General features: G+C 41.6%; 1 protein-coding gene across 1 annotated transcript; it reads right to left on the bottom strand.

The window, feature by feature from the left end:
- On the bottom strand, positions 1–27,930 carry NANS (N-acetylneuraminate synthase). The gene is made up of 6 exons (XM_073662365.1): positions 27,700–27,930; positions 14,735–14,950; positions 14,522–14,621; positions 11,853–12,007; positions 10,913–11,179; positions 1–1,048 (listed from the first exon to the last, which is right to left on the bottom strand). Exons 1-6 carry the CDS (start codon positions 27,829–27,831, stop codon positions 839–841), a joined length of 1,080 nt encoding a protein of 359 aa, XP_073518466.1. The 5' UTR covers positions 27,832–27,930; the 3' UTR covers positions 1–838.

Here is a 27,930-nt window from a genome sequence, read left to right as displayed (position 1 = left end):
TTCCTTTTTGGAAAGGATAGTTTATTCAGAAAGTATCCTGTTAACAAAGTGCAAGAGTTTAGTACAAATGAGCAACTTCAAATATTACAAGGCATTCAGCAAAATCTCAGTCTTTTTGAACATTCAGAGGAACTGTCCTTCTTGAAATGCATTTACTGGGATGATACTTCGTGCACTATGGATTCATTTCTAAAATGGATCAAATACATAAACCAAGGATTGTCGCAGGAGGTGGTGATGCACTGGATGTAAACATGCCAGGAAAATATAGTAAAATAACTAACCAATATTCCAGTAAACATGCTGTCATAATATCATGGTTCAGTTCAAATGCATGAAGCCTGAAGTTAAGGTTTACTAAGGGATATCTGTTGTACTCATGCCATGTTCAATGGATCTGTGCAAGCATTACATAAAGAGATGACGATGGGTTAATTGCGAGCCTAACAGTGGTGGGGTGAAATAAATTCCTAAAAAGCAAAAAATGGTCAATAGCAGAGCCACCATTTTTTAATAGATTTATTTTTTTCTTTCAATGTATATATATCAAACTATAAAGAATCATTCACAAAAATGTTGTGGTTTGCAAATTTCAAAATCTGCTTACAAAACAGTGATTGCCATGCGTTTGTCACAGCCGTACAAGCAACAGCACTTTCACCCATTTAGAATTGACAGATCTAGTACAGCAACTCGATCTTACATGCCACTGAATAGGCTGTTACAAAAAAGACCCAAAACCCTGTGCAATTGACCTTTACATTGAACATGTATTGGTAAGGTAAAAGGTGATTGGAGGAAAAAAAACTGTTGGATAATGGTCAGGTTTTAGATTAGATTAACATTTTGTTCTCGTGTTGTAATTCTCTATTGCTTCTTCTGTGACAGATTCATCCTCTTCGATGTCTCTCTTAACAGTTTTGCCTTCAAGGTCAAAAATCTCCTCTGGAGGAAAGCCACGTGGCTCGGCCACCTTCACCGTCAACATGTTCAGAGTAATCACAGTGCCTGCAGGGATTTTGGTTTTTGCCACTACAGATTTACCAAGCTGAAAAGGAAAAAAATAAATAAATTAAAAGTAAAGCCAATCTAAAGTGAACAAATACCTGCACACATTTTCACCTATAAAGCCAATTTTATTTCCCTTTCTTTCACAGCTGAAAGTGAAGGAGCTCCAGCACACAGCTCCAATTGTCCTGCATGCACACATGCCCTACCACTTCAAAGGGGGTATTTAATCTGCTTTCTTCAAAAGTGCATCATCTCCTGCCTTCAGCCTTCCTGCTTAAGCTCCTGAAGATTGACAGTTCAGACCAGTGACAAGGATGTCTGAACTGTGCACTCTCCCATGCTGCAAGCAGAGGCAGCCATTATTTCTGCAGCATTGGAGGAGCTGGCCAAATCCAGGCCAACTGGCCAGATCAGAGCTGTTGTGCTTGCAAGTTCTATAGCAAACTTGAAGCATATGCTCCCCGCCTAGGAAATTGATAACCTGAGAAGCAAACTACATTAAAAAGCCCTCCGAGTCATAAGCCACTATCCCATCCCCAGATGACGCCATTATATTGGTGAAACATGCTACACAACTGAAATTTTATTTACTCAGTTTGCCCAATACTCACTGATGGCATATTGATAACCAAAATAATACACTTAGTCCATCAAATAGATTTCCAATAACAAAATAAGGGCAGATATGTAAAATTTAAACGAGAGCTTAAGGATAAAATTATTTGAGAAGTTATATTTTATTGACCTGTTAGCGAGGGGTCATCTAGTGGGTCTTTGCAATTTACATCTTATTTAAGTCTTCTCCATACTCAACGAAACAACTTAAGGGCAAAGTCAGTTTTATCAAGTAATTTGCATTTCTACCCATTTAAGAAGTTGAGACAACTCCTTTAAATCTATCCGGTTACAATTCGTTCCTGGATAGACCCATATTTTTATTGATTTATTTCTTTTTTTTAAAACAGTGCAAATACAACTTTACCATTCAGATGGTCTTTGACGCAGGTAAAAGTTCAAGAATACAATGGGTGAAACCCAGGTCTTCTACAAGGATTCTATAATTATTTCTGCATTTGTCCCATCATTGGGCTTCTAGAATTTACCATGCTAGGTTCACCCAGTTTCATTAGCTTACTCTGAGCAGTTGTTGGACACCTGATACCACTTATCTTATTGTCAACTGCCCCTCTGGTCTGAAATGGCTACTTTTATGGAACAAACATCTGCAGAAAATAAAAAAGGGCTATATAGTCTAGGGAAAAGCTAATTGACAACTGAATCCAGCAGTAACTTTGGGCAATTGCTCATTTATATCCCTTATCAAATATACCCTAAACCACTGGTATATTCATCAGTCACATGGTACAAGAAGGGTGTTTCTTTCGGATCTAATGTATCAAAACCGTAGCATGTGACTGAGGGCTTGTCCACCTTGATATTGGCTTGTCACCAATTACATAACCAGTTTAGATTAAACGGAATAGCACTGGTAGCCTACTGTGGTCATGCAATTGCATGTTTCCCAACAAAGATGGAAGACAAAGCAAGGGGCTGGAATAGTTAGAAAACCCAAGTACAATGGTCTGACAAGAATGGCTCTGTGAGTTGTCTGGGACTTTAGGTTTTCCAGTGGGGCCAAGAATTTCAACGCAGCAAACTACCTGCCTGTTCTGCCCTGCAACAATCCCTCCTGGCTCAAGCGGTGACTCTCCCACTTAATTTCACCTCATGTCAACAGAGCAGCTTCTTCTCTTCCAGGCTGCTCTGTTGACCGAATGTCACTGCCGATCAAAAACGATATTGGCAAAGACACCCCATCCACAAAGCAAAGAGGAAGAGAAGCTGCTGTTCACATGTCACCAGAAAGAGGAGACTTGTTGGCAGGAGCAGTCCTTGACTGCTCTTGAGTCGGCAGAGATTATCGCCAGGTAGGATAGGCAGGTAGTTAACTACTTGCAAGTAAGTTCTTTGGCCCCATAGGGGGGAGAAAAAAAAAAAAAAAAAAAAAAAAAAAACACATACGATCACACTCAATTAGGGCAGGACATATCAATCACCCTGAAGTAGAAGTCAAAAACATTTTAAAACAAGTTGACTCCCCAGCAACTAACAAATAGTATGAACAGCTTCACTATTTTAAACATTTCACTTAAACCCTGAACTTTTTTTTTTGGATACATGCTCACGAAAGAATCATTCAATTTGTAATTTTAATGGTAGATAATGGATTTTGGATGCTAAAGACTACAAGTCTGTGCAGTAGTGTCATAACCAATAGATTATAAAGCAGAAAAGTTCACTGTATGATTGGATCTCAGCTACACCAACCATGGTCAGCATTGTGTTGAATTATTTAAAAAAGCAAAAAAAAAATTAAAGTCTAAATTCCTTGAATAGCAATGGGCTGTAAAACCCAATCCTGTCTCACTTTACAATACATGGTGTTGGCAACAGGTTTCTGGACACCTAGGTCCTATGTTCACAGCATAGTGCATTTTAATGCAAGGCACTAGTTTGCCTCATGTGCCGTTCCATAATTAGCCATTTTCAGGACAGGATGTGGAACTGAAGACTATATATTAGTAAGTTGCCTATACACACCGGGTGAAATAAGTATTGAACAAGTTACCAATTTTCTAAGTAAATATTTTTCGAAATCGGCTATGGACATAAAATTGTCACCACATGTCACCCGTAACAACCCACCCAATCCACACGGGGAACGAATCAAACTAGATGTCCATAAATTAAGTTGTGTAATCATTTGAAATAACACGGGAAAAAAAAAAAAAAAGTATTGAACATGCTTCCTGAAATGTAATACAAAAGCCTTTGTCTGATGACAGCTTTGTCGCCTCCTGTATGGAGAAACTAGTCGCATGCATTGCTCAGATGTGATTTTGGCCCATTTTTCCACACAATCTTCAAATCCAGAAGGTTCTGTGGACTCCAATGAACTCGGAGCTTTAGTTCAGTCTATAAATTTTCTATTGCATTCAGTTCAGGTGATTGACTGGGCCATTCTAGCAGCTTTATTTTCTCTCTGAAACCAACAGAGTTCCTTTGCTTTGTGTTTGGGATCATGGTCGTGATGAAATGTCCTCCCTCGTTCCATCTTCATCCTGATAGATGGCAGCAGATTTTTATCAAGAATGCCTCGGTACATTTGTCCATTCATCCTTCCATCAATTGTACGAAGTGTGCCATATGCGGAAAGAAAGAACAGCCCCACATGATGTTCCCACTTCCAAACTTCACTGTTAGTATGGCATTTTTGGGGTGATATGCAGTGCCATTTGACCTCCAAACATGGTGTGTATTACGGCATCCAAAGAGTTCAATTCTGGTCTCATCTGACCAGACTAGATTCTCCCACGATTTCACAGGCTTGTCTAAATGTTGCCGAGCAAACCTTAAAATGCATTTCAGCATGCTTTTCGTTCACCAATGGAGTCTTGCATGGCGAAAGTACATTATTTAGTTTCCTTTGAAACAATTGTACCTGCTGATTCCAGGTCTTTCTGTAGCTTGTAGAGCTGTCCAAGAGCCAAGGACTACCTGCAAATTCTTTTACTCCTCTGAAATCTTGCACCTGGCCGTGGCTGGTTTATGGCGAAATTAGGTTCTTTCCACTTCTGGCTTATGGCCCCAACAGTGCTCACTGGAACCTTCAGTAGTTTGGTTACAGAAGAATGTCTGTCTAATGCCATCAGTATGTTTTGCAACAATGAGGTTGTGAAGGTCGAGAGAGCTCATCGGTTTTAAGCATCATGAGAGGTTTCTTGTGTAGCACCTTGGTAAGGAGACATTTTTTATAGGCCATCAGTTGAACCAGCTCATTGATTTCATGACTTTCCAAGGCTTTTTGCACCTCTTTCTTCAGGTGTTCGTTATTTTCCCTGTGTCATTTCTCATTATTACACAACCTAATTTATGGACATCAATGGTTTGCTTTCTTTGCCTGTGTGGATTTAATGGGTAGTTAGACATCTGGTGAGCATTCCATAATAGCAGCTTTAGGAAAATATTTACTTCGAAAGTTGGTTCAATACTTATTTTACCACTGTTTGTCAGTCATTCACCTATTGTCATTATATAGAGTGGCCACCCCCTTTAACGCATCTACAGAAAACTGCCAAATAAATCTCTTGATATTCCAATAGACCTGATCCTTTAGCTTGGCTGTATAGGTATGACATGGTTATATACATAAGGATCCGCTCATTTGAGCCTCAGGATTGATGTATATGGCATCACCTGAAAAGTTTTCCCCGCGATTGCATAAGAGCAATCACATTTGATGGTTAGGAGGTTCTAGTAAAATTCATCTCCAAATAGCCATCTATTATGCAAGGCCTAGGTCAGGGGTCTCAAAACACTCGGCCCACATGCAGCCCCTGAGGTTGCTTCATGCAGGCACTGTAGACCCCTTGACTATCGTGGCCCGGACCAAGGGCCGCCAACGTCAGTGCTTAATTTTACTTAATGTGTGTCCTTGGATGCACAATTAACTGAAGTGTATTGCCGCACAGAGACCAGCTCTCTGCCAAGCAATTATTATAAGGCCACAGCCCCACTATCAGTATTCGGTCAGTATTTTTCTCAGGAGTGGAAGCCAAAACCAGGTGAGGAACAATCAGAGAAAAGGCATAATAGAAACAAGTCACCAATTCTGCATTTATCACCCACTCCTGAGAAACAATACTGACCAAATACTGATAGTGGGGCTGTGGCCTAAGAAGGGGACCAGGATGGGGCACTACTACAAGATAGTTGCTAGAATTACTATATGATGCTAATATATTACTGTATGTGGCCAATTGGGGGGGGTGGGGGTTTAAAGAAAAAAAATCAAAATAAATAAACCATGAATATTTTGCCACTAAATGCTTTTTTATATGTAAAGTAAAAAACAAACTTGCAATTTTTTTTTGATCGCCACACCCATAAAACTGTAGCATAACCCATACAGTGAATGCCATAAAAAAAAAAAAAAAAAAAAAAAATGCATCACTAAAAAGGTCACTCTGTACCAGATCAAGTGGGAGTATTTATAGCAGATCATGGTCTAGGGGTAGCATTTCTCCTTATGGAGAGTGACACCAGCTCTGGCACGTCAAGGTAAGGGAAATTTAATAATGCACATTGCCTCTTCAGAGAAAGAGGACTTGTACTCTATAGCGCCACCTATTGGAAGTAGCAACCCTACAAGTCACAATCAACCCTTTAATGAGTCGTGAAATATGCCAGATTCTGATTTGGCTTTTATCCTAAGTCATATTGCACGACTCGTTAAAGGGTTGATTGTGACTTGTAGGGTTGCTACTTCCAATAGGTGGCGCTATAGAGTACTAGTCCTCTTTCTCTGAAGAGGCAATGTGCATATTAAATTTCCCAGAGGAGCATTGCATGGCGAATAAGCCTCCTTACCTTGACGTGCCAGAGCTTTTGGGGGATCTGGGGCCGGGTGAGGGCTTTTTTTTTTGCGCGTCGGGCTGACGTTTTTATTGATACCATTTTGGGGTAGATCCGATGTTTTGATCGCCCGTTATTGCATTTTATTGCAATGTTGCAGCGACCAAAAAACTTAATTCTGGCGTTTAGAACTTTTATCGTTAAGCAGTTTACCGATCGGATTAATTTTTTTTTTAGATTAATAGATCAGGCGATTCTGAACGCGGCGATACCAAATGTGTATGTAGGGGTTTTTTTGTTTTTTTTTAAATTATTTTATTTTGAATGGGGCGATTTAAACTTTATATTTTTTAATATTTTTTAAAACTTTTTTTTTTCACTTTTTGCTTGCTTCTAGTCTCCACCTAGAAGCAGCACTTGTCTGATCGCCTCTGCTACATACAGATCAGCAGATCACCTGTATGTAGCAGAAATGGTCCTGTGCTATGAGCACCGACCACTAGGTGGCGCTCATAGCGACCAGCTCATGACAACCACTGGTGTCTGCTGCAGACCCAGGGTTGTCATGACCACCCATCGGTGACCTGCGATCATATGATGGGGGTCACCGATGGGCGGGGTAAGTGATGCTTTCAGATTGACAGCGGCATTTAACATGTTGTTAACAGCCGCGGGTGGATCGAGATTCCACCCACGGCTGTTGCAGGCACATATCAGCTGATTCTTACAGCTGACATGTGCCCGGTTCAGTGCGGGCTCAGCGCTGGAGCCCTCACTGAACCGGGGGATTACAGCCTGTGCGTACTAATACGGCACAGGCTGTGAAGGGGTTAACCTGGTTAGAGGAACTAGACAGGGCTGCCCCTTATCTCAGATGCTCTTGCTCTAGTGATAGAGCCTATTGCCCTTAAAATTAGGCAGGACCACCTGGTGGAGGGCATTAGTATAAACTCTAGAATAAATAAAGTGGGGTTATATGCAGATGACCTGGTCCTCTTCCTAAACAAAATAGAACAATCCCTCCCAAGAGCAACTGATCTTATTAACTACTTTGGGGAATTATCGGGCCTTAAAATCAATTGGAGCAAATCTGTGGTTATGCCACTTTTAGATAAAGTAACCGAACCTGTATTTTTTGGATTACAGGTAGTACAAAAATTCAAATATCTAGGTATTATAATTAATCAAAACCCAATTATGGACCTCAAGGACAATGTGCATCCCATAAAAGATAGAGGAAAAAAAAATTGAAAACTGGTCCCAACTTCCGTCGTCTGTGGCTGGAAGAATTAACCTAATCAAAATGATCATCCTTTCAAAAGGTTTGTACGTATTGGAACATTCATCCATTAAAATCCCCAAAGATTTTTTTTTTTTTGGAAAATACATGGTATGATGGCAACATTTATATGGGGCTCAGCAAGACCCAAACTAAGTATTGGTTCTCTGCAGAGACCGAAGAATCAGGGGGTGGGGTGAGCGGTGCCTGACCCATTTCTCTACTATTTAGCTGGCCAGATACACTATTTGAAGTGCTGGATAAGTAGCGACAAAAGCACTAATGCAGAAGCACATCTTATACACTTTTTAAATGGGAATACACCATGGGCTATGTTAGAAGGCTCCTACAGACCACCACAGGGCTTATTATTTGCACATAGCCTAGTGATGCAGGTGTGGCGAGAGTGTAAGTGTGTCCTGAGATACACTTACTCTCTGATCAAATGGGAGAAACCCAAATGTGGGATAACCCTGAATTTCCACAGCTTAAAAACCTACAAGACAATCTTCTGGAAGAAATACGGAACACTAAGATTTTTGAAAATGAAGTTTTATTGTCATTTGATCAAATCCATATAAAGTTTGGGATCCCTCATAGGGACTTCTACAGATATCTACAAACGAGGCATGCCATAACACATTAATTCCCACATCCTAAAAGGCGAATATCTAAATACCATTAATAGGAGTACTAAAAACTCAAGGACCCACAGGCGTGGTATCCTCTCTATATACCTTTCTACTGAATTCTAAAATCACTTCTACCCAACTTGTTGAGAATAAATGGTGGCAATTAACCCCTTCTATAACGGATGATCAGTGGAATGATGCACTGGAAGCGCATATGGTGGTGTCACCAGCCACCAACAATAAAATTAATTCAATTATATATACTACATCAATCTTACCTGACCCCAGTGAGAATGTATAGATTTGTTGGAATGGCATCTGATGAATGTCACAGATGTGGGGAATCAGAAGCGGATTTCTGGCATCTTATTTGGAATTGTGGGATAAGAATATATTGGGGTGAAGTGATAACTACACTGGAACGGATAGTTGGGATGCCAATTGAATGTAGTCCAGAGTTTTGTATCTTGGGTATTGTGGACGAGTAAATATGGACACACTATGATCGGATATTCCTTCGGGAGGTTATATTTATGGCCAGGAAAGCGATAGCACTAATATGGATGGGAGGGAAATCTCCTACTATCAACCAATGGAAAAAACTAGTGAATGATACAATACCATACGAGAATATAGTATATAGGAATAGGGGATGTCCCCAGAAGTTTCAAAGGATATGGGAAAGATGGTGTGATTCGCCCTTAACACACATGTCCCCTGGTGCCATGACCTCGTTAATCTTACACTATGAGTCCTGATATATGCCCTTTTGAGTGCATGGGAAATGATATGATATGATATATATGGGCTGTAAGAGTGTACCTCCATTGCAACCATAATTGATATATACTGAATTCTGACAAGGAATTGGCCGGTCTAGTAAAGAGTGCAGTGCTCCATAATGAAACTTATGCTTCAACTTGTTAAAAAAAAAAAAAAAAAAAAACTTTTTACTCTGAGAATGTGATGTAAACTGTATTGAACAGAGTATGGTTAATGTTTGGATTACTCTGACCTTATAAAATATTGTCCTATTTGTTTGTAACCATTATCCCGTGGAATTTTTCAATAAAAAAAGTTTAAGAAAAAAAGTCACTTTGTTCTGCAAAGAATGTAGCCCAAATTATTATTATTATTTTTTTTAATGTGTGGCCCAAATACTCAGCCAAATTTGAGACCAAGAGCCTAGATCATTATTACAGTGAACATACAGCTTAAATATTAACTGAGCTTATAATGTAAATAATGGGGTACAGACCTCTGCACTGCTTAATATTAAACCTAGGAAAGACTATGAATTACCGTATATACTCAAGTATAAGCCGAGGTACCTAATTTTACCACAACAAACTGGGAAAATTTATTGACTCATGTATAATCCTAGTGTGAGAAATGCAGCAGCTACTGGTAAATTTTCCCATCCTGGTATGTATGGCACCCCTCATCCCCTAATCCTGGTATGCATGGCTCCATCACTGCACACATAAAAAACACATACTCCCCTTTCTTCCTCACCTCTGCTCTAGCAGCTCATGTCAGCATCTGAGCAGCGCATGACGTCACAGCCTTGCGCTCTCAGACGCTGATGTGAGCTACTGGCATATTCACTCCTCTCCACGCCGGGACTATGTGTGGAGAAGAGTGACTATGCATTCTGTTTAGTAGCGGGCACTGTCAGCTGGAGCTGCGGCTCAGCACTTCTGTGCCTGCTACGAAAGAATATTTATTTCCCTTTAGCAGCGGGCACACGTGGTAGCTGCAGCAGTGGCTACTGCGTGTGCCCAGCTCCTCCCCCAATATATATATATATATATATATATATATATATATATATATATATATATATATATATATATATATCTATCTATCTATATATATCTCTATCATGTAAAGTTAAAGAGGTCTATGAGAGCAACATCTTGAGTACATACACATTTTAGTATAAAATACCAGGCTGCTATAATATACTCTAGGGTTAATAAGGCAAAAGTATTTGTGTGATTATCTAATGACAAGTTTCCCAGAAATTAAATTCCAGGGAGGAGAAGTAAATAATTTCCAATTTAGATTTAGTCTCACTGTTAGTCATTAAGGTGGCCAGTCTGACTTCATACAAGACACACACTTTTCCCTAAACCCATACAGCATTAAGTTAAATGCAGTTTTTTTGTTTGTTTTTTAGTTAAAAATTGATCAGACTTGGAGAGTTCTGAATCTTTATATGTACCACATTTTGCTTCCTTTTCTTTCAAACTCCATGCTGAATGTGCCGTTTTTACTGCCTTGTTCATGCTTAGAGTGTAGCTGTTTTGAAGTACAGTTCTAGCACATGTCCTTAACTTGAATAAGCTTCTCTGCTCCCCTACCTCATTCTCAGACAAGGAGAGAGTTTGAACAGTGAGCATGGGGGAGGGGGATCAGAGAAGTCCTCACTGGAGTACAGACATTTGACAGACCTGCAGGTCAAATCAACTACGCCAATTGCATGAACAAGTTAAAACAGCCCTTTCAGTATGAAGCTTGAAAGAAAAGAAAGTAAAATAAATAAATGGGGAAAAAATAAAATAGAAGTTACCTTGTTGACGCAAATCATTTCACAAGGCAGGATTCGTTTTACTGGAGATCCCATTGCCTTCTCTACTAGCCTTATAGATTTGACTAGTTCAGTTAATTCACTTAGATCAAGAGAAGCCTGATGGTCCGTTCCTTTCCAGGTCTTGTCTAGGGTTATATGGCGCTCAACCAGTTTAGCTCCCATTGCTACAGCTGCAACACTAATAGCAATGCCAGTTTCATGGCCAGAATAACCAATTGGGATGTCTGGAAAAGCAGACTGAAATTCCTAAAAGTAAAAATAAAGCAATCAAAAAAAAGATCAAATCTGAAAAGATACCTGTCCATTATACTTGATTTGGCTTTTGATTTGATAAAAAAAAAAAATAAATATTTTGGGCCTTTGCAATTATAACAAAATCATGACAAAGCCCGCATTCCTACACCCAAAATCCATCCAAATTAATTACATTAACACATGAGAAGAAATATTTCAAAGCAGGGCTGTGGAGTCGGTAGGAGAAGGCAACACCGGGAAAGAGCTGGAGTACTAGCATACGAGTAGTTGGGGAGTAAATTGATGCTGTCAAATTCCCTTTAAGCAAGGGTGTACCCAAGTTTTCTGTGTCCACACCCCATCCCACCCCTTCATTCCCCATACTATCCTCCAATTCCACCCCCTCACACTGTCTGCACCCATCCCCCACAGTTCTCAAAATGCAGCTGCTGGGAAGACACCTCAGACCACCACAATAGGTGACCTGACAGAACCCACCCCCACCCCCCGCACCTCTCCTTTAAAAGGTGTGTATTGGATCCAAAATTACCACAGATCTATAACAACCTTGAACAGAGGCAGTTGGGTATGTACAACTCTATTCACATGGCTGGCACAAGATGTATCAATTAACAGCAACATTTTCAAATTGGCTATTCTGTAGCATATAAAGAAGGCATTTTACCTGTATTACACGTAGATTGACATCTTCCGGAAGAAGGGGGTATGCACTAGTGCATTGGAGAAAACAGAAGTTTGGATTAATTGGCTTTGCAATCTCATAAACACGTCGCATGGTTTCCATGGTCTGCATGCCACCCGAGATCACCATTGGTCGACCTGGGAAGGGAAAATTTTGTCTTAAAGTTAAATTTAAGAAACAAATAAAGTGCAGTTAATGTAAAGTTAAACTGCGGTTTAGGAACAAAATGGGGCTCATAAGGAAGGTGGGCATTTGGGAGCACAGAATTTGCTGAATTTATTTTGGGGGCAAGGGCCATTTTGCAACTAGTACCGTGGAAGCCCCCTATATTTCTGTTAACAGATGCTGGACCTGAGTGGGGACTTGCTTTTTTTGTTGATTGACTTGAAGCTTTTATTCATAACATTTTACATTATGTTTGGGATCACATTTGTCCGGCGCTCTACACTGAGCACTTACATCGGGGTTTCGATTTAAATCTGAGTGACGTAATTCAGATGAAAACCCTGAGGGATCCATTCACAATGAGTCAGCAGAGTTACTCTGGACTCTGTTCAGAGGTGTCCTTTCTCCCCAGAGGTGCCCAAAACTGTGGCTGACTGCACTTTTATTTACGCCTAATAAAGACAGGCACAGTCGGATAATAGGTCAGATGGCATCCACGTTGCCTCCATCTGTCTCATTATAGGGAATCTTCCACCAGGGGTTCCGTCTGAATCACGTACTTCAGAGGTTTACACGGAAGCCCTGGTGTAAGCGCTCAGCGTAGAGCGCAGGATAAATGTGAGCCAAGCCTTACTGTGATCTTTGGGAGGCAAAATGAACAAGTCAATAGTAGTAAAAAAAAAAAAAAAAAAAAAAAAAAAATTTTACACTGTTCCTTGTGCGGTATAAGTGATTAGACTACTTTATTCTTTGGGCTGCTGCAATTACAGATTTATATATTTTTTTTTTTTATGGTTGGCTGCTGTCACACACAGACGTTTTTTTTTTTTTTTGCATCGCCATATTTTGAGAGCTATAGTTTCTCCATATTTCTGCCAACAGTTACGCAAGGGCTTGTGTTTTTGCGGGACGAGTTGACGTTTATTGGTACCATTTTCGGCCACATGACATTTTTTGATCGCTTGCTATTCCGATTTTTTTGGAGGCAGAATAAACAAAAAACATTTTAGAAATTGTTTTTTGGGATCTTTAAGCCATTTCGCTTTTGGTAAAATTGAGGCAGATTTATTCTTCTGGTCAGTACGTTTACAGCAATGCAACATTTATATAGTTTATGTTTTGGCGCTTTTACACACTATTTTGTAGAAAAAAAAAATGTTTTTGCATCACTTTATTCTGAGAGCTATAACTTTATTTTTCCACGGGACAAGATCACGTTTTCAGCTATACCACTTTTTTTTACATTTATCTTTGATTGCGTTTTATTCCACTTTTTGTTCGGCGCATAGTTTTTTGTTTTTAAAAAAAAACAAAAAAAAAAAAGAAAAAAACTGTCCCACTATGGGACTTTCACTTTCTGTAGTGTGATCAGTTATACAAAGGTATATCAATGCAGGATCACTGCTATGCCTAATAACTGTCAGCCCTGCAGACAAGTTATTTAGATCATGCACTGCACATATTCTAACTACCTTGCTGTGCGGTGGCCCGGATGTTGTCATGGTGACATCGGATCGCAATGGCAACAATCGGGCCCCGCAATGATGTCATGGGGTCTCAGATCCAAGAGCACAGGGGCTTCTGTCCCTCTGCCTGTTCGCCAAATGCTGCAATCGCAGCATTTAGGGGATTTAAGTGCTGGAAGAGGTGTGGGCATCGACCCTGCACTCAGTGCCAGGAGATCAGTTGTCAGAATTAGCCGACACCTGGTGGAGATCGTGCACACACAGCTTGTGTGCTAAAAATCACCTGGATGTATCCCTACGGCCAAAGTCGGTAAGTAAATACAGACCCAGACGTATGGATACGTCCAAGGTATTTAAGGGATTAAGCAAACTATAGGGATGATACAACATCCTATTCCTGTACAGAAGAAGGATTCTCTGGGGCAAGTAGTTTTCAAAGAGCACCTGTATTGATTGCAGCTCTTCCCACAAGCCCCATCTCTTTACAGCCATTAGTTTCAGGCAATATAAGGAGCAAGTAGTATTATATGTGCAAGCGTATCAGCTGGTATGGAACCCAAACGTCACAGTGCACATCACCACTGTAGAAGAAACGTTGCGTTACAGCCACAAACGAGAACCTGGATAGTAAGGTTAAAGGGCATCTCAGTGGTAAGCACTGTTGCTTTGCAGTACTGGGTTCAAATCCCACCAAGGAGAAAATCTGCAAGGAGTTTGTATGTTCTCCCCGTGTTTGTGTGGGTTTCCCCCAGGTTCTCCGGTTTCCTCCCACACACCAAGGACATACTGATAGGGAATCTAGATTGTGAGCCCCAATGGGGACAGTGATGACAAAAGTGTTGTGGAACTTCGGCTTTGCTTGTATAGCTATTAAAGGAAAAATACATTTGGTACCCACTTTCAAGTTTTAAAAGTACTCATGTCTCTGGAAACAGGGGAAAACAGATCTTTGTTTCAGCCATCAGTACAAGTTCATTAGAGTCAGACTTAAATGAGTTTTTAATAAAGGACTTCACTTACCTTTCTGGGCAGTCTTTTTTATATACGGAAAATTATTAGTGTCTCCTGACCCCACTTTAAAGAAAGGGACCTCAAGCTCATGTAGAAAGTCTACGGCCATCTACAATAAAATATCAGACAAAATGGGTCATCTAATTGTGGGCAATAAAAGTATGGGTAGAATGAGCGATCAGTGTCCCCCAATCCTAACCAGTGCTCACAATGTACCCTTACCTCATCCATTGCAGAGGCTGTGAAGAAAATCCCAATTTCGTTTGCATACTTCTGCAGCTCCCGATACTGATCATGACTGAACTCCAGATGGCGCTTGTGTTCCCCATAGGTTTTGCCCCAAGAATGCTGTGATGTATATGGTCGTTCCAAGGCCTTTTTATTAAATTTGTATTCCAGCTCACTCTTCTGGAACTTGGCACAGTCTGCACCACACTCCTGCAAGTAGAAAAAAATTCTCAGTACATAAGGCTAATAAATCAACATATTGATATAGGCTTTATAAGCTAAGAAGCACCCAACAATCTGAGATAAAGTTTGTCCACATTTTATTAATATTATGCAGATAGTCTTAAAGGTAATCGGTCACCAGGCTGGCCAACTAATCTGAGAGCCGCATAATGTAGAGACAGAGACCCCATTTCAAGTGATGTGTCACTTTCTGGGCTGTATGGAGTCATTTTGATTTAAAAAAAAAAAAATTATAATAGATATCTCTCTCTATCTCAGCAGGAGATCACTAGATGGCTAGTCCTGACTTAGTCCTCCATATTCATGAGCTCTGAATTAACCCGTCCCACCACTGAAAGCTTTCTGTGTGCACTGTACATAGTGTAAAGTTATGACCGCTTTCTGACCATTTCATTTTTTTATCCACAAGTAACCAATACTTGAAGCTCTACTGCATTAATGCGGCCTAGTCTAAAAAGGCAATTCATACAAGAAAAGTTTAATATTAACTACAGATTTTTATTTCTCCAGGAGTTTAAGGATTAATATTGGTGGCATCCTTTGACATCCCACTCCCACCGATCAACTAAGTGAAGGAGTTATGACATCAGAATGGCCACAGCCTTGTATATTTTTGTTGCCCTGTATAAGCATGCAGCTCTCCAAGTCACACAAATCAAAGAGCTTGTGCCAGTTCTGGCGCACTGCGGCCCTTTTAATCAGCAGGTGGGGTTACAGCAAGTTGGGCTCCTACCAATCTGATATTGATGACTGATAAGGATAGGAGATTAAACTAAAACACAACTCACTTTAGCGTTTAAGTTTTCTTTTCACTTGACAGGTTCCCTTTAACCTACAGATATGGGATTAATCTGGTTAATAGCGTCCTGAACCTGACCGGCACCCACTGTCAGGAGGAAATTAACTTTATTCCTCCCGGTAACATTTGCGTCATGGGGGAAGACGATGGCACATGTTCAGTTACTGCACTGTGTATAGAGAGGCAGCTGTTACTGCACCCATAACACTGACTGATAGCCAGATCTAGGGATGAGCCGTCAGTGCTGGGGGGCACAGTTAACCACACATCTGCAGTCTAAAGGGGTTGTCCACTACTAGGACAACTCCTTGATCAAAATGTTCGGCCCAAATAAAATGAAGCTTCTACTCCCCTCCCATGCTGGTGCTGTTCCTGCACTCGCAGTCGTGGGGCTCTGTTGCTGTTGTTGTTACACGTGACGCCGGCACTCAATCAGCGCCGGCGTCACTGTCCCGGCCTTCAGACAAATCGAACATGAAGAGGAATTCCAGGCTGCGGCTGATCTCTGACATCCTCTTCATGTTCAATTCGACAGGAGGCAGGGACAGTGACGCCATCGCTGATTGGGTGCCGGCGTCTTTCATGTGCCCTCAATGAGTTTGCCGACGGCTAAGGCTAAAAGGCACCTATACCACTCATGAGAGAAAAAAAAAAAAAAAAGGAGGGCCGATTGCCAGACAGGGTGCAGTCTGGAGAGAACCTTACAATTTTGTAATTTATCCATATTAGTGCAAAGGTATTCATTGATACATATTAAAAATTACACAGTGGCTGCAATTAATCATTTGCCATTTTGTGGTCTCTGGTTTATGGTATTCACTGCCAAATAGGAAATAACAAGTTTTGCCTAATATACATTATTTTCCAATAGTGGCAAATGGTGAATTGGTCAAAAACATCCGGAAACCCTAAACTCTGTCCCCAATGATGAACATAAAGGGCACAAATGCAATAATGAATCAGGCCCTATTTATATCCGCCTTAGAAGGATCATGGTTACTTTAATATGATCATCCACCTATGTGCCTACGATCAGGCTATAGCAGCGTATTTTCACTGCATCCGATCACACAGGTAAATCCGCATGTATTCATTGAACACATGCAGAGATACCACATCATATCCATTCCATTGGGGAAATTAGCGTCTCTGCAACAGAAGTGGACATGCTGCAGCTCAAACCCGCAGCATGTGTAGTCGGTAAGGCAAACCTCCGACTCCCTCATACATGGCTCATGTGTAAGTGATACATTTACTGTAGCACAGATTCATCTCAGCTAAAAGTCTAGACCCTTAGATCAGGAATAGGACATTTCATAACGTCCCCAAATTCTTATGGAAAAACATTCCCCACAAACGGCATTGAACTACTGTACCCAATTTATTATATATTTTAGGAGTTGGAGTAGGTCTATATTATACCAACTCCGATTCAGACTCCACAGCCCTGAGTTTTACGTGACATCAGACAGAAGCACAAGGGGCATGGGATTTCTATAAATCCCAACGTAGAACGCACTGCAGGTGAGCCGCGTCCAAAACACTGCCATTATGAATCGTGGGCACATAGCCTTAGTAGTGCTTTCCCATCTGCCTTTTATGCTTTTGGGTTCTTCCTTCTGAATGGGAATCTCAACATTAAACTTATAACCTCCATACAAAGCAAATTTGCCACAATTGGAGTAAACTGCTCCGAAGAGGTGCAAAATTTTTTGCACGACACCATGGGCAGGACGGGGCATGATGCCGCAGTTCATCTAATTCATGTAGCGTCCTTTATGCCAGAAGTGGGTTGAGCCACACACTGGCTGGAGTAAGATTTCTGGGGTGGCGCATGGATGCATGCACCTCTTAATGAAACCATGTCTTACTCCTACATGCCCCTTCATCAAGGCTGGATAGCAAAGCACCAGTCTTGATGAATTCGGCACTATGGCCCTGATTCATTGTCCGGTCTTAAACTACAGGTCTGCAGACTTGTGGATCCTCATACCACACTCTGAGGACTGTCTGGTGTCGGTGGTCATGTAACTGCAAGTATGCGATATGCATACTCCTTGTCACATACTGACGAGAGGCCGCGCCCATGCATATTACATGCATGCAGTCACGTGACCTGACAGACACTGGAGAATGCCATCAGCAGAGCGCACGCTGTGAGGATTCACAAGTTAGCAGTTACATATCGTGACTGCAGACTTGTAGCTTAAGACCTGACAAGCCCTTTAATGAATTAGGTGCATTTTACAACTGGCATGTGCCTCCATCAGAAAGCTTACTCCAGTCAAGAGCTGGAATAAAATTTCTGGCATAAGCTGCACCACAACTTTTGATGAATTTGGCAGGCGGTGTATTCACGTACCTGTCCCAGCTCAACTCACTTTGGCAGAGCTGGCCAAAACTGGTATACAAACCTCAAAAGCTGCAAGATTTAATGTTGCACAAAAATATGGCAACATTTGAATGACTTTCGCCACAATTCTGTGGTAAAAACACCTTCAGGAATCGAGCCCCATAGTATGTAAATATATAGAACACAAAAGTAGTGTTCCATTTGTCCATAAAAAAATTAAAAATGGTACACAATTACCACTTTACAAAAAAATGTGGCTGTCAAGATTTTACAATATATGCACTTCTATACCACCTTTGGTAAATGCTCCCCCCCCCCCCTCAAACAGCACAGAATACAATTAAATCAATGTAAGCATTCTGTTCTTGTGGGCTTCTTGGAACACTCAATACTCCCTCGGAACAAGCAGTCTTAAGCGTGTGAGAAGGGATCACAAGCATCTGATTAGACAGATGGGGATATTAGAGTTCCAACAGACTATGCAGCTAAGGCCTCACACAAACTTTTCACATACCCGTTATAACCTATAGAGCTGTTCCTTTATTGACAAGTCACGGAGACACCAGTTTTTGATCCCATACAAGTCTATAGGTCCGTGGAAGCGACGGACAGCACATGGATGGGATCAGGGTGTAGTCAGTGTTTAACATTGTGATGAATGCCCTACCACAAGAGGTTGTAATGGCAGACAAACAGCTTTTTTTAAAAAAAAGGGCTGGATGATTTCCTCAGTACACAACACTGTGGAATAGATAATTGTGACAAAATGTATAATTAGTGGAGAAAGGTTGAAAAAAAAAAAAAAAAAAAAGACCTAGGTGCATGAAGTTCAACCTATCAGAAATGAGATCTCTTGCTTTGCACTAAGGAGGGGCGAACCCCTTGAAACACTTGCCAGCAAATGGAGTTTCTGGTTTGACTTTGTATCCCATTTCATAGCTTGTTAAAGGGTCGATATTAACTTAGGATTGCTGCATCCAATAGATGAACTCTAGTGCCAAGTGCTCTTCCTCTCTGAAGAGGCTATTTGCGTAGGAGTAGCTTAGTAATTTATTTTTTTCATACAAGAAACAGATTGTAAAAACTGAAATAGTGACCAAACACTGATGACCCTTGGATCCAATAAAAAAAAAAACGCATGTAGTTTTTGCAGTTTGGCAAGAACCATGGCACAACTACGTTGCTAAATAGGAACTGAGCGGAAGCAACGGCCACCAAGCCATGTTCAAAGCCGTTCAGCCTGCTCTGTCCACTGCTTACATCCACACACAGCCTCAACTCATAACTGCTATGTGGAAGGGGTGCCATGTGTTTGACTACTTAATCTGATATTCCAAGATTAGGTAAAAAAAAAAAATATACACATATGAGTGGACAACCCCTTTAAGGCAAGCAATTACTGGAAGTTCATTTTTAGGTTAACAATAAAAGACTTCTCTAATATCTAGCCCCAATAAGAAAAATATTTTATTCACCATTAGGTCACATTAAACGAGGCAGATGCATTGACTGGCTCACCACATTAAATAAATTAAGCAAGTCATTTTTGCCCTCATCTCTATTACCACTTCATTAGATCATGTATTTGCATGCCGTGTGCTACGCCCACTCAGTAAACGGGATTTTGAGCGCCTGCATAAAATTAATTACAGATGGTTTCATAACACAACAGGACATCCTTACTTTGGAAGGCGACAGGCCAAGAATAAAGTGAAATTTAAGAAAAAATAAAAAATAAAAATAAAATAAGCAAAATATAACCGCTTATTTAGTGCTTGCTGAGCAGCAGTGACATAATGCAGCCCACTCGTATTAGGGAATAGTTTTGGTTATTATCCTTCTGTATTAACTAGGCAATTACATTTTGTTTTCACAGTTTTAGTCACATTATTTCATGTTAAGCTTACTTTGTGATTCATATACCAAGCAAAAAGAAGCCACTAAGTCTGCTGTACATAAGAGGACTTTTACTAAGTGAGGTACAGCAAATGGTTAATAAAATAAAAAAAAAAGTGCTAGATTTTTAGTAGGTAGCCTAAACACACAACATGGGCAGGCCAGTCCACGATTGTGTCAGATGTATCTTCACTCATCAAGAGAAACTGTATCGGACCAGAATCATTAGTCCCCATGCAGTCGGAATATTGTCAGCAACACATTTACATGTGCAGATGTTTTGTTGCCAACTAGGATTTGTTTTTCGGGCACAAAAGATGCAATCATCTTGCAAACAAAGTTTGCTTGCTCAGATTATTAAGTTTTGATCTCCAATCTTTATTCCTTGCTTTTCAGATCTCTCGAGCAGTTTAAAAGCTGCTCCTAAATTCATATTTCTCTCTTATGGGAATGTCTCGCACTTCCGTCTCCAAGACTCTCGTGCTGCAACAGTTCTCTGAAATGCTCTACCCCAGGTGATCTGACTGATGCCTAGCCCCCATGTCTTTAAGCACGCTTTAAAAACCCATCTCTTTAAACAAGCCTACCACCTCCACTACTCCGTAAACTAACTTTACCCTGTTCCCTCCTAAATATTATTCAGAATCTGTTCCCCACTATTCATCTGTCTCCACACCCTCCATGCACACGATTGCAATAATCAAGTATAGTTCTTAAACATACTGGCTGATGACCGGATCATGCAGCTTTATATGAAAATCCCTACTTATTATAATTGCCAGACCTGAAATAACATGCACTTTTCACCTATTGTGTCCACCCATTTCCTTGTAGAATGTAAGCTTGCGAGCAGGGACTTCACATTCTGTAACAGCACCGATCATAGGCTGGAGCCTAGCAACCAGGGAGTCACAAGAGCCAGCTGTTTAGTATGATCAGACGATCGCACTAGAGTGCACAGATGCGATCTGACCTCTCAGTGACTGTCTCATTCTAGCTGTGGACATGTACAGGGTGGTTACTGTGTTCTGTCACACTCTGCTGGCACAGACCTTCAAGCTTGTGCCCTCACTTCTGCTGGTGCTGTTGTAAAAAGAAAAAAAAAAAAAAAAGTCCCTGACCTTTCCTAATCCACCCCAATCCCCCCACCCCACACACACACACACACACACACACACACACACTTCTGTCACCAAGAGCTGATCAGTACTTGATTGCTCGTTTTTGGGCAGTTTCTATTTTTAGTACGTCCTGCAGCCACAAAGCTCTGATCAGTGACACAAATCACTGACCTGGAAAACAGCAAGCAGGTGTGCAGGACTTTTTGTCCCCATTTTTCTCCCCCCTCCCCTTGCAGCAATCAGTGTGTGTGTCCTTCAGCCGCTGATCAGATGTAGACCACTGGTTAACACCAGTGCTCGCTTTTGGCAAGGACTTTTTTCGTGTGTCCTACAGCCATCGAGTGCTGATCACTGACGCGCATCAGTGATCGGCCTCAGTTATTTGTTTTTTTTGTGTGAAAAAAAGAAATCAAAAGAAATAATTTAGATTAGGGACAGTAAAAATATATAGTCAGCTTGCCCTGGTCCACGATGCCAGCGTAGTGCGCAGCTTTCTTTTCCAGCATGACCCCTCTGACGTCACTCGAGCACACTCAATTTCAGAGTGCCCTTGCACCTGTGACGTCAATGGAGCGCACCATCACTTCCTGCTTTTCACAGACTGGGTGGCACAGCGGCTGGTGACACGTGAGGCATCTGGTCCCCGCACAGGCGCCTGAGCCCATCGTGGACCAGAGGACAGCGCATCCAGGGACAAAGGCCGGTGTTACAGGCATGCAGCCTGCTCTTCCAAAGCCGGACAGGCCAGGGGTAAGGGATTTTCTTCTTTCACCGCTCCCTTTCAGCAGTAGGTTTCCATCAAGGACAGGAAACAACTGATGAGGGGAGAGGTACCACCCTTTTATTTCAGTAGGTTTCCTGTCCTAGGCAGGTGGATCCCTCCCTCAGGTGTGCTGTCATGGGTGAATGGAATATCTCTTCCCAGACTACTCTATCGAAGTCTCAAAATGGAGCGCACAGTATCTGGCTATAAACCACCGGCTACGCAATCAGCAAATTCCCTACTCCAAGCTTTATCTAGCAAGACTCAGTGGCAGCCCTGGGAGAAACCTTCTTTGACCATCCTAAAGATGCATGCCGCTGGCTGGTCCTGAATGAGCAAACATTACGCAGCAGCCTGCAATGAGGAGGTTTAGGAATCCTAAATAAAGCTATGTAATTGTCATGGAGACAAAAGGGATGGGAACTACTCCAATCAGAGAAGATGTCACCTATAAGGCTATGTGCCCACGATGCAGAAATGCTGCATAATTTTTCCGCTTCTCCCTGGCAGGAAAAACGTATGCGGTTTTTACATGCATTTCCGCATTCGGGTTGTCAAGCGCTTTCCAAGAGATTTTAGCATCACTTGGAAAGTGCTTGAGAACTTGTTCACACTATATAAATCCAAGCAGCCGGCATGGATTTATAGTAGTGTGACCAAGTTAGTTTAAACAAAAAGAATAAGAATGGTAAAAAATAAAGATTATAATTACCTTAAGATGTCCTCCTGGTGTTTTCTCCGCCGCGTCCGGTCTCTTGCACTGCTCGCGGTGGTGTGAAGGACCTGCGGTGACGTCATTCAGTCATGTATCAGGTCACATGACTTAATGACGTCATGGCAGGTCCTTCACAACACCACGACCCATACAGCAGACCAGACAGAGGGGAGAAAACACCGGGAGGACATCGGAAGGCAAGTATAATCATTATTTTACTTTTTTTTTTTTTTTTTTTTTACAGGTACTATGGTACCCAGGTCTGGATGAGAGTCTCCTCTTCTCCAAACCCAGGTACCATCCGCACATTGAACCGAGTGATAACCGCTTGTGCACATGTAGTGATGCGGATGTCACGCGGTCCAATGCAAGTCAATGGCAGCGATTACGCTGCGTGTCCGCAAAATTAATGGACATGCTGCGGATTTTTGAGCGCAGCATAAATGCTGCGGAAAAATCTGCAGCATGGGCATTGACACTGCGGCTTGTCATTGGGGACGGATTACCAAGAGTTTTCCAAGCGTTTACGCTGCGTAAATTCCGCAGCATAAATGCTTGGAAAATGCTTCATGGGCACACAGTCTAAAGGTACCTGGATGTTAATGTTTAATTTGTGGCACTGCATCTCAAATATAAATATTATATACATAATTTCACATTATCTCTTGCAATTGACGTTTCGTCATCAGCTGGCAGCATGGATACAGACCACAAACTTCCCACCCTTTTATATTTATCTGGTAAATCACCGTGGATCTGCAGTAGCCACACAATCTGAGATCAGGTCAGCATTAGTGTTGAGCTAATGTGGTAGCCGAGCATGCTCTGGTGTTAGCCGAGCGTCTTGGGCGTGCTCTACCAATATGCTTGACTCCCTGCGGCTGCATGTTTTGTGCCAGTAGACAGCCACACCACATGTGGGGATTGCCTAACAAATAGGCAAAACACATGCAGCCCCAGGGAGTCAAACATTAGCAGAGCACACCGGAGATACTGGGATAACACCCAAGAATGCATGGATAGCACTTATTCCTAGCACATTTGCTCATCACTAGTAAGCATATATTGATGCCATCCTTATTAATGATCACCAGATAAGACTATTTTTGCACTCTTTTCTCCTCAGCTGTTTATATATTTTACCATTGTTAAAGACATACTGGGAGTTGTAGGTTCATGCGATACAATTGTACATGGGGCTAAGCTTTGTGATGTATTCATGTACTGACTGCTTCTGATCTTATACACATTTAGCAATCCAAAACGTGCTTCATGGGCATGTTAACACTTCATAATCTCAAAACGCTAAGTGTCGAGGAGAATTTGGTGAGATTCTGCTCAAAAAACTTACTGTAAATTAGCATATGTTCACACTTATTATTTTGGAGCAGAAACTGAGCAGAATTTCTCCAAATCCTCAAAACTTGGTTCTAGTGATGTATTAAAAAGAGGTTGTCCACTACTTTTACATTGATGACCTATCCTTAGGATAGGTACTGCATTTCCACCTCCTATTGATTTGAATAGCAGGCGGATGTGTAGTACCAAGCCTCGGCCACTACCAGACACTGATAGCAGCTGATCGGCGTGGGTGCCTATCCTTAGGATAGGTCAATGTCTGATCGGCCAGGGTCTGACACCTGGCACTCCCACTGATCAGCTGCCATCAGTGTCTGGTAGTGGCCGAGGCTTGGTACTACACATCCGCCTGCTATTTAAGTCAATAGGAGGTGGAAATGCAGTACCTATCCTTAGGATAGGTCATCAATGTAGAAGTAGTGGACAACCTCTAATGTACTGAAAGTGGTTCTGGTAATTTGTTCATGCCAGAAACCCGCCCCCTTCCATGAGGCCAGCTGCTCACATCCTCTTGATCTCAGATATGTCCTTTTTTATCAGAAACAAAATACAGACTGGTGTCTATAATGGTCTGCATCTCAGATATCACGTCAACAGCACTGTAGCCAGTTAGCTGCTGAGCTCCTTGATTGGTTGAAGTGCCATCATTGGGATGTGACATCAGCACTGCAAACAATGGTGGACCTGGGGAGAGTGAGTAAGCCACAGTTTATTTCTTTCATACTAACAATCTAGGGAATATGTTTCCAAAACCAGAAAACCACTTTAAGGGTAAGTGCACACAAGGTATTTAAACTGAAGCAAAACCACTAAGTTTTTCAAGCAGAAGAGTCTCTCTCTCTCTCTCTCATTTTTTTTTAGAGCGCTTTCCATGACGGGATCTGACCCCAACATAAGTAGCTTGCACATACCTCAAGTGGTATGTACCGAAAGTTAGCACTAGTGAATACTACAGCTTCTCAACCCCATTACCCCTTCCCCAAATTTATGAGTATCAGAATTCTGTGAAAAAAAAAACCACACATGCTGGAGGGGTACTTTAATTTTCATAGCGCTAAACAGTTTTATTTATAACTGTTCTTTGCATTCAGTTATTATATTTTATTAAATTACTGTGGTCTTAAAAATGATGATCAAGGACTTGAAACTGATCGCCCATCTGTAGAATAGGTCATTAATATTAGTTCAGGTGGGGGGATCTGACTGCATCCCTGCCCATCAGCTATAAGAGCGCAGCACTATGAAGAGCACAGAATCCTTTTCATTATCTACGAGACCCAGCTCTGTATGTAAAGTAGATCCCACAAGTAAGCCATAAACATGACTGAACTGTAATACTGGACACAGCTGTGACTATGTTATATAGTAGTGTTATGTAAGAGGGTGACCGGGACGCTCATGTGCTTCTCCATTGGTTAGAAAAACTTATGACCTTTGTATATGAAGAAGTGTTTTATTATGCATATAAACGTATAGGCACCAAGGTGCATGGTTAATGTAGTGCTATAATATGTGGATTACTCAATGTGTTCTGATAAATGTGTTCGATATAGGGAAGGGATAAGATTAGTACATAGGACATAGGTTAAGATTTATCTACAAGATAAGATTGGTTATAGTGCAGAGGCGGGCACAATAGGTTCAGAAAGTAAACAGGTTTAAGATAGAAACAGTTAATGTGTTCAGAAACACCCCAGTGTGGGAGGGGCAGGACAGTTAACTAGAGGAACACTTCCTGGTTAGTAGCAGTGAGTGTAAGATTAGATGGAGAGCAGTAAGTGGAGGTCTGAGGTCAAGAGGAGCACCGGCTGTTCAGCAGCAACAGAAAGTCAGCATAAACTTGGAGCGGATATTCCTGGAACGTCCAGGGCCTATGGTCCAACAGAGTCACTGAGAATCATGCCTCAACATCTTCCTAGGAGAAGTCAGACAGGGAATCACATAAGGGAGTTGGAACTCATGGAAGCTGCAGAGCCGAACAGCATCAAAGGAGATGCCAGACCAAAGAGGAACAGCTCAGGGCGAGCGAACAGCAGACATCAGAATGTAATGCGCTATGGACTTTGAAACTGGAGAAAGTTTGTGCCCAATACTGCGTGTTTCAACATGAAATTGGAGAATTAACTGCTCTTATAAAAACTAATTGGATGTCCCCTAATGTGTGTGCGGTGGTTCCTAAAGTGGAAGAACCAGAAAAAGTAGAGAGCTGCGGCCAAAACGTGAGTGTTACGCATAGCACAGGAGAATGTGAGTGTGTGTTGGGAACTCCTCCAGGATCATGTTAAGTCCACGGAGGAATGTTTTTTTTTTTTTTTAATTGGAACAGAGGGGGGGCTTACTGGTATGGAAGGAAGCTATAGAGGCAACCTACAACTCACAGAAAAAGCCAAAAACAAACGAATGTTTAGTCACAAATTCTTTGAGAAAGGGGGAAAAGCAGGGCACCTCTTATAGGGGCCATATGAGAGAAAACGGGAATAGCCAAACTGATCAGATTCATTTGTGAATTTTTTTTATTTTATTTTTTTATTTATATAGCGCCATGGATTCCATGGTTTTACCAGGATCTTGATAAATCTGAGCTTTAATAGAGATCAAATCCTAGCATATATAGACGAAGTAAATCTTACCAAATTGAATGAGTCACCAGGTTCAGATACCAATAGAAACTTAAAAAAAAAATTGGAGATATTCTATTACCACATTAACGCCTTCGCCCAAGCCCGTTTTCACCTTCATGACCAGACCAAGTTTTACAATGTCACTTTGAGGTAATAACTCTAACGCTTCAACGGATCCCACGGATTCTGAGATTTTTGCGACACATCGTACTTCATGATAGTGGTAAAATTAGGTCAAAATTTCTTTGAAAATATTGTGATTTTTGCCAAAAATTCTTTAAAATGTTGTAGTTTTTATGCCCTTAAACCAGAGCGCTATGTAACAAAATAGTTTAAACATTCACTGTGTGTGATAATATAAATCTATCACATTTTGTTAGGAAGTTAAATTTGTCAGCAATTTAGGGCTTTTTGGGGGGACCACATTTGAAGTGACTTTGGAGGAGATCTAACAAATACAGCAAATATAATATACACCCCATAAAATCTATGATCAGTCCATGCCCACCCCACATCTAAGGTGCCCAGGAAACCCATTACACTTCTATATTTTTGGACCAACAATGCTCATTCTTCTTAGTACACCCCTATACTCAGCTCGCCTACATCCGCACCTGTAAAGAGGGGGATTGCGATAACCTTACCAACTCCTCCAAACACTGACCATAGGGGAGCTGGGAAACCAATGGGGGCTTCTCCCACTACTGGAACATGCCACATATTGAATAGGTGGGCACGTCTATTAAGAAGCAGGCTGATGCATCCCCCCCCCCACACGCTGGCATAGATCTTGCAGCAAACCCACTCCTAACACCCACACTACAGAAAAACTGTTTCATTTGCTACATTGTAGAAGACAGCGGGAGAAGTGCCCAATACTCACAGTGCCAACACAAGCCGGCTGATGGGAAAGGTGGCACAATGGTGGCATAGTAATAGCCCACTGGGGGAGGCTGCCAGCCCAGCATCTGCAGAGCTAGGAGACCACTTAGTGGCAGGGGCCCATTCATTCGCTGCTGAGTGGCACAGGGGGTCCCTGTGTGTATATGTGCTGCCCAGTACCACATCTCCATACAGCCAGCCTCTTACCTTCACCAAGCGAATCATCTTTTTGGCGATCTCTATGTCGCCCTGGTGATTCTGCCCAATTTCAGCTATGACGAAGCATGGGTGGTCGCCGCCCACCATACGGCCGGGGCACAGCTCAAACTGGAGAGGCATGGTGTCTGCAGGTTGCCGTAAGAAACGAGTAGGAGGTGGTAAATGCGGAGCCCGTGCTTTTATGCTCTCCTGCAGCCTGCGCTGCCTGTCAGTGACGTG

This window comes from Phyllobates terribilis, unplaced genomic scaffold (assembly GCF_046119375.1).
Source record: "Phyllobates terribilis strain yellow unplaced genomic scaffold, ASM4611937v1 Scaffold_1__5_contigs__length_1240528914, whole genome shotgun sequence".
NCBI lineage: Eukaryota > Metazoa > Chordata > Amphibia > Anura > Dendrobatidae > Phyllobates > Phyllobates terribilis.
The sequence above is the reverse complement of the archived record's forward strand: the minus strand, read 5'-3'. Positions and strand labels throughout refer to the sequence as shown.